The sequence below is a fragment of the Coturnix japonica genome, chromosome 10 (assembly GCF_001577835.2).
Source record: "Coturnix japonica isolate 7356 chromosome 10, Coturnix japonica 2.1, whole genome shotgun sequence".
Classification (NCBI taxonomy): Eukaryota; Metazoa; Chordata; class Aves; order Galliformes; family Phasianidae; genus Coturnix; species Coturnix japonica.
Genome location: NC_029525.1, coordinates 6,716,444 through 6,735,308, shown reverse-complemented (window position 1 = coordinate 6,735,308; position 18,865 = coordinate 6,716,444). Strand labels below are relative to the sequence as shown.

The 18,865-nt window shown below is 37.2% G+C and overlaps 1 protein-coding gene across 3 annotated transcripts in view; it reads right to left on the bottom strand.

The window, feature by feature from the left end:
• The window catches only part of NEDD4 (NEDD4 E3 ubiquitin protein ligase), a 49,054-nt gene that overhangs the window by 24,944 nt on the left and 5,245 nt on the right, over positions 1 to 18,865 (bottom strand). The window contains exons 3-5 of one of the 3 annotated variants that reach the window (XM_015872798.1): positions 18,421 to 18,499; positions 17,317 to 17,355; positions 15,823 to 15,876 (exon numbers count right to left, since the gene is read on the bottom strand). In XM_015872798.1, the coding sequence (XP_015728284.1) occupies positions 15,823 to 15,876; positions 17,317 to 17,355; positions 18,421 to 18,499 (172 nt within the window). Of the gene's footprint in view, positions 1 to 10,172; positions 15,655 to 15,822; positions 15,877 to 17,316; positions 17,356 to 18,420; positions 18,500 to 18,865 lie in introns of those variants that run through there. The other 2 variants (XM_015872799.2, XM_015872796.2) reach the window with 2 other exon arrangements.

Here is an 18,865-nt window from a genome sequence, read left to right as displayed (position 1 = left end):
ACACGTTTAAAGAACTCCAGTGCAATGCAAAAGCGAGTGCTCAGAAGGGTACAAACACTGAAAAAGTAATCCAGACATACCTGAATTCCAAAACTCATTCTCATCTAATTTATAAATGTATGCCTAATAAGCCTTAGCAGTTACGAATAAACCACTACAAGACATGCTTATCTGAGTATAACAGCGTCATCACACTGAGTCATACATTAAAGAGCAGTGCTTGGAACACTACCCAAAATTTATCAAGTTTGAGTAGATAAAACTGACTTTAATGCCTTTCTTAATTGTTGGATTAATCAAGGTACCACTTCTAACAGCTCTTGCACAGATGTTGAAAGAACATGTTCTCTCTACCATGTTCTCTTTTGTGACTACGTTTTTTGTTCTTAGTGCATTTAGTGTATCCTAAGTATATTCTCAGTCCTTTTCTGAACAAACAGCCAGCTGGTTGTACATGAGGTTGGTCTTCAAGCACAATTCAACAGCTGTACAGGAAAAGGAGAGAGCATACAGCTCTTATTTGATGGAATATAAAGTATTGATTCAAACTGGAAAAACAAACAGTGATCCAGACTATCACTGCTTAAGAAAACAAGGGTTCAATAGATCTCTTATAAAACGAACATTCTTCTTGCTTAAACACCCAAACACCAATGTTAGTTGCAAGCTTGATGAGAATGAAATAAAAATACCCAGCCCAACCCAAACAAAACTTCCCTGTGCTATACTGACCATTTCAAGTGTTTTTGTGCTGCACTGAGTATATTATTTGGCACTCTAAAACCCTAAATCAGGAGAATTGAGCTTTTTTTCCTTCCACAAAACACTGCCAGCACACACTATTCATCGCAGGAAAACAGCAAAATTGAATTATCATGTTCAGATCTTACCAAGTTCGTGGATTCTAAATGCAGTGTTTTTCCTAACATGCAAAGCCATAAATACCTTGTTTCACAGAGTTCATTAAAGTCTCAGACTCTTGCATTTCTTTTTATGCGTCAACAGTAAATGGTGAGGGGATTTATTTTTTTAATATGAAATGCAAGCACTTCTTTTTAACTGACATTAAGGAACAAATACAATTGACAGTTACTGAGATAAAAGTGGAGAAAACAACTAGTGTTAGAGAGATGGTTATTACACAACATATGCTCCTGCAGGACCTTCAGCCCGGCTGGCTGCTTCCAGAGGAAGGTGTCAGCATAACATGCCTCAGCAGTTTTACCATCTGTTTCACAGACAGGATTCAGAAATGACACGAGTTATTTTCACTAATTCCCCCTCACTTCTAAAGATATTTTCAGAAAATTCCTGCTCTACAAAGACCAGAGCAAAAATATCATGTTTCTTCTTTTGTACCTTATACTTTCTATACAGAACTGGTATGTTATGGGTAGATACATTTAAAGTCCATATTTAACCTGCAGTGATTTTAAAGCATCAATCCCATATTACTCCATTTAATGTTTGCTACTTGAAGAACTTGAACTTCCACATTCATTAACAAAGCAATTTAAGATAGGTTTGGGTTTTTTGGCATTTGAGATCTCATTTTCATGTAGGTCACAGGATGATAATTTGTTGTCTCGTATAACCCAAGTATACTTAAGTACAAGAGAGAACAAGTCAAAAGTTAGTAAAGGGTATGTTTTACTCATCAGGAATTTGAGTTCCCTTGATTTTATAGGCAGATGTGCCAAATAAGCTACTATATAAAAAGCAGGAGTATTAGATTTTATAAAAACTCGAGAGCCAATTTAAATTTGGCCTCCTCTGTTAAACCAGCCAACACTTCCAAAATTATATTTTAAAAAAATAATAATCAGAAAACTGTACCAAATATTTGCTTAGTTACTACTTTGATAATCTGTTTCCAATATCAAGACTCTATAATAGTATAAAAAACATAAAACTTTTGAATCTGTTTGCGGGAGCTTCTGTGCCCAGTCTTATGACTTCAGTTAAAGTTTGAGAAACAAACTCTTGTAGTAACAATTCCAGCTGCACTCTTCTTTACCTTGACTAATTAACACCATGAAGGTTAGAACACTCAAAAAATGTAAAGCCCTTTCAAATGCTTAAATGCACGTGTAATTTTCTCCCTGAGAAACAGATCAATCCAGATGTGAAAGATGTTAACGCACACATCCAAGGGACTTAATACACAATCTATTTTTTCTTATTTTGTAACTGAGAGAGTGAAATAGAATGAAATTAAAACCAATAATTTGACTCCAAGAAGCCAACAGTCAACTGGAGCATCTGCATCACAGCCTCACTCCTGGGAAGTTCATTAGGTGCAGTACAGCACCACACAGATGCACAACAGGACTGAGCCTGGAAGCTGCACGGCTGCTCTTTGAAGGCCTAGGCTGGAAAATCTAGAACAGTCATCCAAGATGTATGAGGACCTACAGCAGGGCTGGATGCAGGCTGAGTGGTCTCAGGCTACTCCAAAAGTAGTTCAGCAGGTTTCAAAACAATTTCTTTTCCTTGCTTAAGTCCACTGCTTGCAGCTGCTGATGATCCAAACTGAACAGCAGCACTAGCTCAGGAGCTCCCATCAGCCTGCACCAGAGACTGCCAGCGCCGATTGCTGCTGATTAAAGCCTAAACCTACTGCCCCTCCTGAACAAAGACCACAGGTGACACAGCTACAGCAGAATGTACTGGTTTGCCTTAAGCTGCTATGCCATGTGCAAGTTATTAAACCAACCTGCATGAACTCACCACGGATGCCTCAATCTCTATAACAGAAGGCAACAACTATACAGATAACCCACCTGCAATTCTTCCTACAAGAGCAGTGTGACAACTTCCTTTAGATAAGCTCAACATTTCTTACTAATGTTACTCAATGCTTCCCACAATAACATCGTTTTCAATAATCTATAGTTTGCCAGATGTTAACTACTCCAGATTTATTCATCTTATGTTAAATGTTTGTTCCAAACTGAACGTATTAATAGTATCGCAATGAACAAGTAGCTCAGGTAGAACTCTTTTTAAATGTACTGTTCTTAGTAAGTTCTGGAACTTTTCTTTCTCTTTTGAAATCCCCTGTGCTTTCATGTCACTGAACAAGGTCTTCTCCCTTACCCCACAAAAATCACACACTGCCATAGAAGCCAGATAGGTCTAGCAAAACATTCTGTCTCTTCTCATACTCCTCTTCTTCAATAGCTGCAGTGCTCCATTTACATTTTAACATCACAGAATGTCAGGGATTGGAAGGGACCTCAAAAGATCATCTAGTCCAATCCCCCTGCTGGAGCTGGAACAATATGTTCTATCTTCAATGACTCTGATTAAAGCTTGCATATGATTTCAGCCAGAGACTTGCAGATGTCATTAAATTGTTTGCTTATGATAGACCGAAAGCAGCCCTAGGTCTTAGTAATTGTATCCATCTGTAGACTTTTCAGTTTACCTTAAACTGCCATGATGCAAAGACACTGAGTGAGTGATCTATTAAAACAGAGATGATTGTAGATCCATAAACTAGCACTGAAATAAGCTACAAACATTTTGCTGGCTGTATTCCCAAAGCAGCAAGTTCTGTTCGTCACACGGAGGGATGAAGAAAGTTCATTTGAAACAGAGACACCTCACAGAAATGCAGGGCAGTCCCCTTCAGACAAGGGTAGAAGACAAGTTGTAAGCCAGTGACTCACTTGAGAATAACAGTCTGTTCTGCTTGCTTGCTCAATCTGTGAATATCATCCACTTCTAAAAAACACGTGTTGGAATGCACAAAGAAACTCCCAGCCCAGGCTGAAGGGAGAACTGTAATGCACTTCTACCATTTGACCCTAGGTGGCTGCAAGGGCTGGGCAGGCGTGAGACAACCTAACCATCAGATCAGTGTTCTACATAGCCTTGTATCCTTTCCCTGCTGTGGCTGAGACAGATGCTAAGGAGATAATAAAAGCAGTAGTTAATAGTACAATCTCCAGCATATCCTCCAGATTACAATTAATGACTGCTAGTGACTTTTTTCCTGTGTCTAGAATGCAATACACTTTGACAGACTGAAAAACTTATAGAGCCTCTTTTTGAAATCCATTTCTATTCTGGTACCCACAGCTTCGTGCAACAGTAACACAATAGAGAATACATTTGTGATACAAGAGTAAATTCTGTTTACATTCTCCTCCCTTGAACTGTAATTTTACATAACACCCTTTATATCACTCTCCCCTCCTTCCCTCTCCAAGCTGAAAAGCTCTTGGTCTCTTCACATAGAGCTCATCCCAATCTTGTGACCTCTGACTGTATTTTCCCAGCTCTTTTATGGATGCTTTCTGAAAGGGGATGACCAGAAATAAGCACATCACATGTGGATTTGTACAACGCCATTATGGAGTTTTAAATTTTGTTACTTTATTACTTATTTATTACTTTATTATATCCCAATATTTTATTTGCCTTTTAACTGTCAACCAGATTAGAGTTTGACTCTAATCAGTAAGCCACTCACCATGACAGAATATTTCTTGACCAGTATGGGTGGCCGTAAGCATGCATGCATCATCAGCTGTTTTCCCCATGCACATTACTTAGTATTCATCAACAGTGATTGTTTTAATTATCCATTCTATCCATCTAGTCACTCACTGCCACACAATTTTTTGCAACTTCAGAGCTGACAATTCAATTCTAACTTCTATTTCTTGTCTTTTAATTAGCAATTAATGTTATCAATGAATAAATATTTTCCACACCTGTGCCCTCAGATCACTTTTCAAGAACTTCTGGGGGTTCTTGTCAAATATTTTTAAAATTTAAGAGTCCTGTATAAAGCAGTAGCTTGTAATCCCCCTTTTCTCTCCCCTTCAGTCATTCTAAAATACTGGCAATACGACCTGCCACCCTCCTCCAGAAAGGCATTTTAAGTACATCAAAAAATATTTCATTTTATCAGTATTTCAGCAACCCTGACTTCTTGACAGTTCTTCAGAGAATACCCAGAGGTACATTCAGCTTCACTGTCTCATGTCATAACACTTACAAAGGCTGTGATTTCTAAATCACCACAACAGTTTCCAATAAATGATTTTCTATAACTCAACGTGTTACGGTTTCAACTTCTCACAGAAAGCAAAACTGATGTACCACTCACATATACATACATAAAATCTCCATAAATAAAATAAAAAGCATCACAGCAATGGTCATAGTCTTGTACCTGAAAGCCTCTGAGTTGCTTGGCTAATAGGAATTGAAGGAAACAATGTCTCCACCTTGCCTTGGAAGCAAGTTTTACTTTGTAACGTTCCTAATGTTTATTAAGCCTCAGAAATTCAGGAAAAACAGTCACTGACTATATTAAAGAAGCCAAACCATCAATTTTACCCACTCTCCTGCGGTAGATCAAAAGGACCATGAGTCAGCCTGAAGGCAGGGTAATTAAAAATGTATATAGTTTTAGTCTTCCCTTTTGTTGGAATATGAAAAACCTACCCACATTCAGTTCAACTGCAGGCTATAAACAGAATGGGCTAATTATAATTAGTGCAGAGCACAAAAATTACTTTTTAATATATACATATAACTTTTGCTGCTGACTAAAAAGCTCTAGAGCTTTAATATAAAGGGCTAGTGAAGTACTCTGCTGCAGTCAAAACAGTGTCTGTTACAGCATGACCATAACCTGAGTGTTACTGGTTCATTACTGCCAAATGCAACTCGGACTCTCCTTGACTGACCTGATACACCATAACATAGCAACAGGCAATAGACAGCCCTGTAACATGAGCCTTCAGGACATGCAATACTGAACAATATGAACACTACTAGGTGACGAGGTTATCATAACATCATAAATAATATAGAGATGTCAATCTATGATTTGCCCTTTACCGCCTCTTGCTTCATCTGACCCTTTTTCACCTCACTTCTTTGCACAAATCTGAAACACAGACAACATCCATGCAGCCCCTCTGCTTAACACGCCAAGATGGAGACAACTGGAAACAAGCCACAGTTGTCTTCCCCTTCCTCATCACACTTATGAACATTCAGTGAAGCATAAAAAAGCCTTTGATATGGGATGGATGGACTACCTAGGAGATAAGGAAATGGCTGACAGCTGAGGTCAATATCTCATCAACATCCAGGTGAAGGTGTAGGTCAGCCCATCAGGAGTCCACTTGGGGAGTGGTACCGCTTAACATCATTATTAACAGACAACAGGGTTGAGTGCAGTGTCATCAAGCTTGTGGATGGCACCAGTCTCAGTTGTGAAGCTGATACATGAGATGGAAGAGATGCCAGCCAGAGGGACCTGGACAGCCTTGAGAAGTGGGGCCGTTCAACAAGGGCATGGTACTGCATCTGCAGTATAAGCACAGACTGGGGGTTTAATGGATTGAAAGCAGCCCTGTGGAGAAGAACCTGGAGGTAGAGGGGGATAAAAAACTGGACATGAGCTAGAAGTGCATGCTTACTGCCCAGGAAGCCAACCATATCCTGGGCTGCATCAAAAGAAAGAATGGACAGGCAGGCAAGGGAGGTGACTTCCCCTTCTACCCTGCTCTTGGGAAGCTCTATCTGGAGTACTGCATTCAGGCCTGGAGCCCTCAAAACAAGAAAGACATGGAGCTGTTGGTGTGGGTACAAAGAGCTGAGGAAATGCTGGGTGCTGAAGTTGTTCAGTCTGGAGAAGGCTCTGGGGAGATCTTTCAGCAGCCTTTTGATACTTAAAGGGAGTTAAGAAAGATGGAGAGACTTCTTAACAAGAGCCTGTAATGACAGGACAAAGAGTAACGGCTTAAACTTAAAAAGGGTAAATTTAGATGAGATAGAAGGAAGAAGCTCTTCACTATAAGAGTGGTGAGACACTGAGACGGGTCATGGAAAAGTTGTGAACGCTCCATCCCTGAAAGTATCCAAGGGTAGGTTAGACCTGGCTTTGGGCAACTTGATCTAGCTAAAGATTACCTTTAATGTCCCTTCCAACCCAAACCATTCTCTGTTTCTGCAACACTCAGCACAACCTTGTGACAAAACTTTAATTGTGGAAATAAAGATCATCCACAGACATGCTTTGGTCCCCTCAGCACATACAGATCAGCTGGAGAGACTATCAGTGAAGAGGGACACCCTCACACACAAAATCCTCCCATTATTTCTCCAAGATTTAGATTACTAAGTATTTAACACTTCTCATGCTATTATTACTGACAGATTCCTACAACATGCCCTTTTAAAAGTGCAAAATGTAGTTTCACAACTTGAGGAAAATAGCTCAAGAGTTCCAAATTCTGTGTCTTTTCTTCCTCCCCTAAACTGACAGCATGCAACATCTCTGAAGATTTTTCTTCAATGTGCATTTCATTCAATAAAGACAAAACTTCAGCAAAACTACTTGCAAGAGAGAAAGGAAGACAACACAATGCTTCTGTTAATGGTATAAGAAACTACTATGAAGGCATACAGTTGCTAAAATATTTGCAAGCTGATTTATTGATATACATCTTCTAACCAGCAGTGATAGTACCTTTGAAGGAATTGTTGATGTCAACAGGGATACCTAACATAAGGTATATATGCATTGGAAAATAATATTAAAAACAAATACAAAGTCAAGGACAACCTTCAGTGATTAAATTGTGTACTTGTATACCTCTTCCTCCTGCCTGTATAAATGAAATCCCATTATCTACTGCAGAATCTATTCAACATATTTCCAGTAAGGACCAGCAGTGGCACGCACGCCATCATCATTCCCCATATTCTTAAATTTAATTAAAAATAATCCAAGGCCAGTTGTCACAGAAATTGGGTTTTGATTTTTATTTATTTATTTTAAGTCAGCCTTTAACAAGCTGTTGATTATAGAAAGCACGAAACCTGATACTAGGTGGCTGAGGGCTAGTAGCTAGGCACATAAGAAAAGAATGCATAGAGCTCTCACTGCTTCAGACTCTGCAGTCTCTGAGCAAAGCACTGATTTGATTTCATGACTGCTCTGTACAGATAGCTGACATTACTAAACGCTACTCCAGTATCAACTTGTTAAATTTGAACTCAGACTCAGCGTATCAATATACTAGGCCAGACTAACTGGAGTCAAGAGAAATATTTTGGGAGTTGTTTATTTTTAAATGAGTCACAACACACCATGATAATTAATTGGACTATATAATTAAATGATTGCCATAGAATCCATTACATTTGTCAAAGGCTGTGATAGCAAATATAAAATTATTCCTCTAATATACTCTACTGAACTGCTGAACTGCCATGAAGTCAACTACAGCTTTTCTTGGTTTGGTGGGGGGCTTTTAATTATTTTTGATAACACGTTTGATAAGATATTGTATACAAAGATCTCAGAAGTGATATGGCTCTGTGCCTTTCAGAAGAATATAGAAGAAAACACACTAATATAAAGCCCCTCTTATCCAGTTTTCTGATGTTACAGATCCCTTTAAATAGTGGGCATGGTACAAATTATATATCTGACAAAAGTCAAATATCTGCAAATACACAACAGGTACAAAACTGCCACTATTTGGGATTCAGATTCTTCATATATCATGTATTTTAAAAAGTGAAATCTGGCCTGAATTTCCTGACTGTCCACTCTGAGCACCATTTCCAAGAACCAAAACCAACTATTTATCAGTTCAGTGATGTTCTCCAGAAACGCTGACAAAATCATCCTGAACTTGCATGTTATCTAAACTAAATGTAGTAAAATTCATTCAATATTTAAATATATTTTACACATTAATTGACATTAAACACAGAAGCCAGCAGTGAAAAGTACTTGAAATGCATGACTCAAAGAAAACAGTGAAGAAGAGAAAACAAGTTAGGAATAACTAGATCCAGACTACTTAAAATGCCATAATCTGTTTGTGCTTATTGTGGAATATGCCATCAGCTTTACAGGGTGATTTTGGGATGAGGAATCAACAAAGTACATGGTGATTTCCAGTGATCCATTGTGAACTTCTTAATGAAGCTTAAACTGGGACCAGGGGTTTTACAAGAAAGTATATGACTTTTTAGGGAAAAAACAAATTTATAAAAATAAAAAATAGTAAAAAAGTGGGGGATCACCAGGCACTAACCGAAGGCAATGACAATTAAAATCACAGGAAATTATCTTCCAGGTAATAATATTACTAGTTCCTTCCTGAACTGTCAGATCTTTGGCCTAAAACCCATTGCTTCAACAAGTATTATAAGACCACAGTAATTTAAATTAATGGACAGTGTAGTCTTAAAACATGAAATAACTTTTGTAAGTATTATTGCTCTTTCTCCAGAGTTCACAATTAAAAACAGTTAATAATACTCAGCTTGTTCAAGTCTCCACAACCTCACTATAACAGTTTCTAGTATTCACATTTCATATGGTTTATGCTTTACTAACAATAGAAAATGCCTCAAGAGTTAATAAGATCAAACCCTCCGGAAATTCAGTTCGATGTAAGCTTCATTACCAAACAATATATTTAATATAAACCTTCTAGAGCCGAGTACTATAATTTGGACAGCAATGTTGTTGGGAGAGAGATTAAGTTACAGCGTGCTGCTCAGACTGAAGAAGTGGTTGGAAGGGGGAAAAAAAAAAGGAAAGGAAACTGAAAATTCCTGTGGTTCAGGGTGTATACAGAAACAAATGGTATTTACAGTTTCTCTGTTCAAATATAACTTATCTTTAATCTCTCATAAAGTAAACCATACTGAGAATAAAGCCTATATGAAATAAACCTGAAAGCCTTCTTTATAGCAATTTATTCATTTTTGCCAACTTTATATGCAATGTTAATCATTACTATAATTGAGCTGGAAAGTTACGTATTTAAAACTTTACAAAAGTGAAGTTTAGGCATTTAGACATTGAAGTTATTTAAACAAGAAAATCCCTTTGGGTTCATGTAAGCAGGAAATAATTGTGTATAATATATTAAATACAGATATTTCCCTATATGACAAATTCACCAAAAACAGTACCATATTTTAAGAATCAAATCTAAAAAAATGAGTGTTGTGGGTAATATAAAAATTAACCTGCCCAATGATGACAGTCTGACAACATTAAGAAATCCTGAAATAGCTGTGTTTAAAATCTTGATTACAAATGTTATTATTTAAAATTTATAATTTAGTTTCAGCTGCAGAACACTGATTTTTCTATAAGTCAGAACACTCACCTTATGGGGCCTCCACAAAGAAGTGCTGGATATTTCCCTTTTAGAGGTTCCATATCTTTTCTTAACACCACTTGTTTTTCCTTCGTTCCCAGGTCTGAACTGTATGTGCAACTGAGACGTCCTTGCATTATGACACTTGTATTTAAGACTGGATAAACAGCAAGAAACTTTCTGACGCGATCCTTCCAACGAAACACTTCTTTGCAAAACATGGTGGGCTTTGCTCATCTGTGCATTCGGTCTTTCCAGTTCGTTTATATTCATCTGGTATTCTGAATCTATTTTTGAGGGTAAACATGCAGATGTGCTGCGTGCCAGTTTTAAAGGAGGGTATTTTGTAGTGGAGTTCAGATTTAACTCTTGACTGCAACAGCCATTAACCATTTCACTGCTTGATGCAAATGCTCTTGGAGTCAGATGAACTGAAATGCATGAGAATCTGTCAGCTATTTCTTCACGAGCTGTCTGCTCAGAACTGTTCAAAATTCGACTTTTGTCCCGTAATGATGTCTGCAAGTAAAGCTGTCTTATGTCTCTAGCTTCACCAGATGCGCAAACTGTTTTAGACAGTCGAAGTCCATTGACTGCTGTTGAAAGGAATCCCTTAGAAACAGTCTGATCTTCCTTATGTGCCAGCTCACTAGGAGAAATAATTAGTTTATGTGATGTTTGATAGGCACCTCTATGTGGCATCTGACCTGAGGTTACTGGAGTAGCTGGAGGAGTACTGGAAGGGCTTCTGGGGAAAATTACCAATGATGAACACCGCCGCAGCGGAACTTTGGTTTTCTTCCTCACCGACACAGCTTCTTGGTCAAAAGCAGGGTTAATTCTACACACTTCTATTTCCTCCTGAGATGAACTGCTTCTGTATGGACTGTATTTGTTTGCAGTGTTTCCATACGAAGAATCACCATGTACAACACTACAACAGAAAGAACCATCGCTTGTGGAGAGAGTGCCGCTGCCGCTGTCACTGATGACGCTGTTACTATATGAACCTCCATCACTCGTGGTACTTGCACATGATCCATAGTCGCTGCCAGCACTGCTGAAGGACCCATTGTCACTGGCTGCAATACTGTTAAGACTGCCGATGCACACAGCAGTATTGCTCAGATGGCTATCGTTAGCTTGATGATCAACCACAGTTCTGATGCCATAATTTCCTTCATTACAAATACTGATGAATGAAGCATCTTCGCCAGCAGCTGCAGCATCACCAGACCGAAAACATTCATTATGCCTTCTAGATTGCAGAGAAATGTGCAGAGACGTGCTCTTTTTTTTTTGCAGTGAAGAAATAGCTGCATTTCCCTCTTGATTAATTACTTGCTGCATTACAGGTGCACAAGCAACTTGTCTAGAAGCCAGCTTCATTTGTATACCATTAAGTTCAGAATTCTGTGCCTTTTTGAAGTACATTTGATTGTTACTATTCAAAACATCTTCGGAGGTTTCCGGTAACAGATCCGTGTTCCTTCTTTGGGTTGCAAAATGCAGTCTTAACCGTCGTGCCATTTGTTCTCATTTCCATGCATATTAGCAAATTAAAACCACAAAGATCCTTCAGCAGAAAGTTTACAGGCAGCTGCACAGAACCTGGAGCTAGTGCATCACAACAGCAAAAGCCCATAAAAGAAGTTGCAAGCTTTGTCCTAATTTCTACAGGATAGTAGTGTTAAGAAAAAAGATATTGTACCTCTTGAAATCAGTCAGCCATTTGTTGAAGTGCAGTTTCTGGACCGTCTTTGATTGCTCGCAGTCAGAAAGCATTCATTTATAAAGCACTTACATTCCAGCGACCTCAGCTGCAACGTACTGACAAACACTATCAACCTTGTTTCGATTATACCTTCTGTAATTTGCATATATGAATATAATAATAACCTCTCAGCACTTCCAAGTTTAAAACAGCAGCTTCTGCTGCAGCTGCACTAGCTGAGTCAATGTGTCCGTACTTTCCCCAGCAGCGTATGACTACTAATATTTTTACCCATAGGTTTAGAATTACAGGAAGTTGGTAGGAATGAAATCCCATATAATTGAGTATCAAGTCTAGGATTGAATTTCCAAATAGTAGCCATGCTAGCAAACTGCTGAGGTCTGACTTATGCATAAACCAGCAAAATAACCCTCCTCCTTAAAAAAAGTTTTTCTAGGCTATTTAAACAAAACTTGAAAGAAACCTGGCATTACCTAACAATCTGCATTCTGTTTAACCAATCACTCTTTGCAAAGATTTCCACGTAGTGAAAAGGTCTCCTACCAATTAGTTAATGTTTTTTAGTGAGACGCCTCTAAACTCGAAGTGCAACAAGATACTCTGATTAATAATTCAGTGCTTATATCCAGACTGCCATGTTAAATAATATATTTCAACCTTTCCAAATTACAGCTGTTGAAGGTAGAAAGAAACAAAATATTCTTACAGTGCAAAGCAAAGTACCATCTTGTTTGCTGGAAGCCCAGAATAAGCGGACATTCATTACAGTTCGATATGGCATGCAAATGTATGCCCAGCTACATAAACTACAGAACACTGAGAGAATTATGCACGACGATAAATATGGTCAGTGAGCACAATTACAGAAGAAAGCTATCCTGAATAAATATATATAAGCTGTCTTCTACATTCATAGTTAACTACTAACTTGGTTTTATTTCAGTAAACTGATCAAAATGAAGAGCATAGAAAGCAACTAATACACTGTCATCTCTTGAAAGAATAACAGGATTGAGAGATCTTACAAACATTTCGCTGTCTCATCATCTGGAAAGGTCCTTTGCTGGCATCTAGTGGGACTTCTGAAAAAAGGCAATCTTGCCTTTCAATATTTCTTTTTCTTTTTTGTGTGGGTTTTATTTTTCTTTTCTTTTTTTTGAAACATATTTGATACGAATGTACTTATGAATACAGAAGCCATATGTACAGTATAAATACATACATACAGTACAAAAAGGTACCAGACTAGCATGAAATTACTTAGTGCTGCTGAAAAAGCGCAAACAGAGAAGAACACTAGGCCATTTATACTTTTATAGGTCACACTACTAGATTTTTTTCTGCTCCATATTTATTTAACCTTTGCTGTATTTTAAGCTAGAAGGTAATAAAATTAACATTTAAACCTCCTTCCCAAATAAGAGCCAAGAATCCAATTCACAGAACTCTATTTGCAAGCAACAAATTTGTTTTCTAATTATACTCCAGGGCTTACTTAAACTCCATTACCTGAATTCCATGATTAGAATGCAGCAGTAAATGAATACTACCTTATTCATAAAAGCCAACAAATACAATAGTTCGTCTATTCCATTATGCTTCACCAGCTGGATTTCTTCTAATGTTACGTGTTGGAGCAGGAAGAAAAGTAAAATACCATAAAAGCTTTTTTGGTCATGGTTTTAAAAGAGTTACAGTTGAACTACAAGCAGTATATTTTAAAAAGCACACACCCTTAACCATGCGAATGAAGAGGAAACAATGCAGTTCTTCAAGAACCTATCTGTCCCAACAATACACCTATCAGTAGCACAGTTCCTAACATGTCAGTTTCATATGCAACAAAAACCTGCAACAATTTTACTGCATATACTCTTGTCATTAAGACGTATTGGTGATAAAGCCAGTCCTGCAGGACTTCCAATTTATGCCAAACTTTGAAGAGGATTTTTGAACCAAGTTTTCAGGAAAGCAACATTACTTAAAAACAAGAAGAAATTTCAAGCTTTCAATTTCTCTTCAGAATTTAATGGGAATTAAAACACGTGGGACAGAACTCTACAAAGATGAAGACAGTCCCACAACTGTAAGAGAATGTCAGTGTTATCAACTTACTCACATCTACATTTTAAACAGTTGGCCAGCAGGCAGAACAAAGAATGACTGATTGCCATACAAGCCCACTATAATCACCGAAGATGAAACACCTTTTGAGCACAGCTGCGTGCATATCCTTGTGAAAAATCATGAGGCATCCATGATTTTTTGACATGAGAAGACAACAGAAGTGAACAAGACTGTCAGTCTCCCAAGAACCACAGCAAAAGTAATGATTTGACCAACTGAAGTAGTTCAAGACACATGGGATGGAAATTTAGTGTTCATTTAACAGAAAGCAAACTATGTAGAAATAGGAAGACAGCGTTTTCCACTGACTGAATGAGGAGATAGGAAAGATGTAAAAACATGTTATCACAGAACTACATAGTGAGTGATTAGGTCATGCTGCTTTGGTCTCCAAACTCAGTCACATAAAGGAAACAAAGCATAGTTTCACACCGATGCCAGTAAGATGTCTTGTTGATTCCTTTCCCACAAGCAAAGAGGTCAAACAACTCATCTACTTTCTCTTAGAGAATGAACAACAAGGAATTCCCTTGGTGGAAACCAAACTCTGCTTTTTTCCCCTTAATTTGGGCCTCAGATTTTCTAGTCATGCCTCCTGACTTCCACCTGGTGGCAGTGCGGTTCCAAAGACTATGGACTGTACTTCAAGCCTGCGCTGCAGCCCTTAACAGCATTCTGAGACTAACTTCTGAGCATCCTGACACGTCAACCACAAGTTCTGGTGATTCCATTTAAAGTTTCTGCTTTAAATATTTGAAATATCTGGGACAAGAACCACCACCAGCCAGCAATAAAATGACTTTGTTATTGTGTGATGGCTACAACCAAGAAATAAAGCTCTCCATTCTTAGACGTAATTATTCAAAAGAAATCAGAATTCGATTTGCAGGCATTTCCATTCTTTCAACCATTAGCATAAAAGGTACAACAGATTATTGACAATCCAGACAGCATTAGGAAAAAATGAAAGGGTTTTTGCTGCTAACACATTCCTCAGGCATTGATATTCTTCAAAATGGCTAACAGAGCAAAAAAGTGTCTGAAGTGCAAGCTAGAGACCACTCAAGTCTCTACTTCAGTAGAACTTAATTGGAAAGGTATATATTCCACTGAGATAGAATGTCTGTTAAACTGGCTTACAACACAAATGTTAGCCTCTGTAATTTACAATTGAGCATATGGGCAGAATAAAAAAGGAAGACTCCTCATGTAGGAAACAAGAACATGGTCAGGAGTTAGAATTTCACCAAGGACACAAATGCACAAGCTATCCCCACTTTATTTACGATAACTCATTCAGTGAATAACAAAGTAACACTCCAGTGTCTGCCTGTTGACAAAGAAACACATTTCTGTCCCACTGCTCCTTCATGCTATTGAAAAAAATGCCCCCATGAATACAAACATCTACACTGTCAATGCTGCTTTGTAAGAAAAATAAGCATTCAGTAGAGAGCTTTCAGTGTCACTTGGTCATAGCACTGGAGAAGCAATGTAAGAAAAAATGCTTCTGAGTTAAGCACGTTAGAAGTTCAGAGTTAAGGCCTCATTACTTCAGAACATCTAAGTGTGGTAGTGGCAGAAAAGTAAACAAATCAGGTCTTCCTTTGGGTTGTTCTTTTTGTTTTTTCCAGTTTATTATTATTATTATTATTATTATTATTATTATTATTATTATTATTATTATTATTATTATTATTATTATTATTATTATTTTAATTTTGAACATTGAATCCAGATCAAGTTATTTTCACTGAAGCCTTTATTAAATTGCAATATTAATAGAAAAGGACCTACCAAACGGTTTTCATCAAACACTTCAAAAAGGAGTCTGTGTTTCTGAGGATTAACCTAGGAAAAAGAAAGATGAGAGTAGTTAAAATATCTGCTGAATTCCACTGGTTGTGTCATTAAGACAAATGAGATACTTCTTTCCTTCTGTATAAGCACAGGGAGAATAATAAAAAGTCAAAATTAAAATGGCTGTTTCTCACAGAACTTGGTATGAGAGTTCAAAAATGTATCATTGCTTTTACGTATATCAAAGCAAAAACTAAATGATGCTGACATCCAGATTAAAATTGTTTTCTTCCAATAACAGTGGCTCAGAGCAAATTGGTTTAACTAGAGGTCTAAAAGGACCAAAACGTATTTTCTAACATTGAGATGCATAACCTAAAAATATTTAGGATTAAGTTTAGGGATGGCAAACTAGTGAACCACACACTGTACTTCTATGGAAGATTTTAAACCAATGGTCTATCTTTATCAGCCAAACTAGAGGTCTTGGACAAAGCCACAGCAAGAAAAAATTAAAACAATTATCAGTCAAAAAATTATTATAAAAAGGTATAGCAAACAAATGCAAGAAAATGACCTTCTTCTTCCTCCTTACATAGCACTGATAAAAGAGAAGGATGAGAAGATATAGCTTCTAAGCAATAAGAAAAAAGAGAAAGCAATAGTAATGCTTGAAAGAGAACAAGGAAAGTGAGAAGAATTAAAATAACACCAATGGCACAAGACCAAGCAGTCCATCTAATAAGTTTATCAGATGGGAATAAAAAAAAAAATTGCTTTCTAGAACTAACCATACATATAAAGATATCCAAGAGTACAGCATTTTTTTATGTTGCAGAAAAGCTCTGACTGGAAACTGATGATACTTTAAACTGATGTTACTTTATATAAGGTCACAATTTCCTCATTATTCAAGATCTGGGTTGTTTATAAGAGGAGGGAAATTCATCATCACTTGGGCATGCTACACAAAAGCAGTTTTCTCACATTCCAAATTCAGAACTCAAGAGTTCTTCAGCAGTCGCTTACAAAACTGGGACCTCCCAGTTCCTGAAACGCTCAACAATACAGTGCATATTCTGACTGTGCGCTTGTTGGACAAATAAGACCAAAATTAAACATCGAATCTACATTTTGTTCCTAAAATCTAAATAATACTATGTTCATTATGCAACACCACCGATTGGCACCAATTAGCCAAAATCTTGCCATCCCAAAACTGGCTGATAAATTCATGCCCAAGTTTTTGTGCATTAATAGAACAAAGAAGGTAAGATTTGTATTTGTGCTACAGTAAAATTTTCAGTCTTGAAAATAACAGATGTACTGCTAAGCAAAGTAGTCCATGAGCCTTTGAACATTAATTATTTCTGCATTTCTGGTTTAAAATGGTGCTGCAAGAAAAAAAAAGATGATTATTAACATAACAACCAACTCAGGTAATAACATAATAAAAAAAAAAAACAAACGCAAAATACCTCAAATACTTACTCGAAATAAAAGTTCTTCATTCCACTTTGGATTCAAGGACTGTATGTAGGGAGGAAAAGGACAACATTGGTTACAGTACCAACAACTTTCCAGTGTCTTTTTCTGCTTTTCTTTCACGTGTCACATCTATTTCATCTCCTGTAACAACCTACTTCAAGTACAGAAACTTTAATCTTGCTATTACAGATAAAAGTCATAGAAGTCTTATGCCATTTAATGCTGGGCAAAATTGATGATACAATTTACACATGTATTTCCAGATTTTGGGTAACATCAGGGATGCAGAAGGCAGCCCATCCTACCATGCAAATCAGTTAATTTACTGTATATTTTCAGTAACACTCACTGCTTCCTCTCAAGTCCATATCCACCATCTGCATTGCTTACACGTAAGCACAAATTAATTCTAAATTATGAACTGTTAGCAAATGCCAGATCTCTTAACAATGCCATCTAGGCACACCAGGCACAGGTGGACCAAAACTAACATTCTCTGATCAACCACACATCAATTTTGAGGGTGCCTATTCTAAATATACTATACATGCTTAATAACAATTGTCAGCATGAAGGTGAAACAGAAACATAGAAGAACCCTTGGGTCAGCTCATAACACAAATCACAGTCATTACCAACAGTCATTTGGAAGATTATTTTCTCTCTCATGTATAGTCTCTCATTTTCTATAGTTCTACCATAAATTATTACTTCTAACATTGACTTTTGTCAGCAGATATCCTAGAGAAACCAGAAGTATCACAGCTCAGGTGAACTACACAATTTGGTACAAGACAGAAAAGATGTATAGAAAGAGACAGATTATTACACCGTTAAGGACCTAAAACAACCAAAGCAATCCAGTATTTCCATTAACCACTTAGTTTTGAGTCACTGCTTACCTTATCATCTTTACTGCTTACAACAACAAATTTATTGAAAGGAAAATACTTAAATAATGCCATAAACAGAAAAACAGAGTAGACTACAGAACGTGTCTTTCACTCAGGAGGGATGTTAGTCCTCATATTTCTTGTCATTTTAACTTCTTCCTCAGAGTTTAATGAAAGAAATAAAACCCACATCCACAAAGACAAGTAAGCTAACCTTTCTAATAGTTTTTGTCTGAACACTGCTAAGGACTCCATTCACTGGATCATACACTGTCACTTTCACATATGGGTCACTGAGGGGAAAAACAAAAAAAAAAAGATAAGCAAGTTGCTAGATATCCTTTTTCTTTTTGTCAGCATTATTAGCAATTGAGCTTTAAGAGGTTTAAATTAACAGAAGCTATGAAAACTAGGAGTTATAATTACTTTATAAGGCCTATATATATATATTAACACTTAGAAACATTTTCTAAACAGTATCAGTAATAACATTTAAATTAGCTTTTAACTCCATAGCAGCTCTGCTATTTTACATTCTGCATATCACTACAATTGGATTCTTTCTTCTTTCACAATTCTCCTTTCACGAGGAAAGGTTTAAATTCTCCTGATGTGCTTCCACAAAACACACACACACAACCAGCTGTGACTGAAAATGC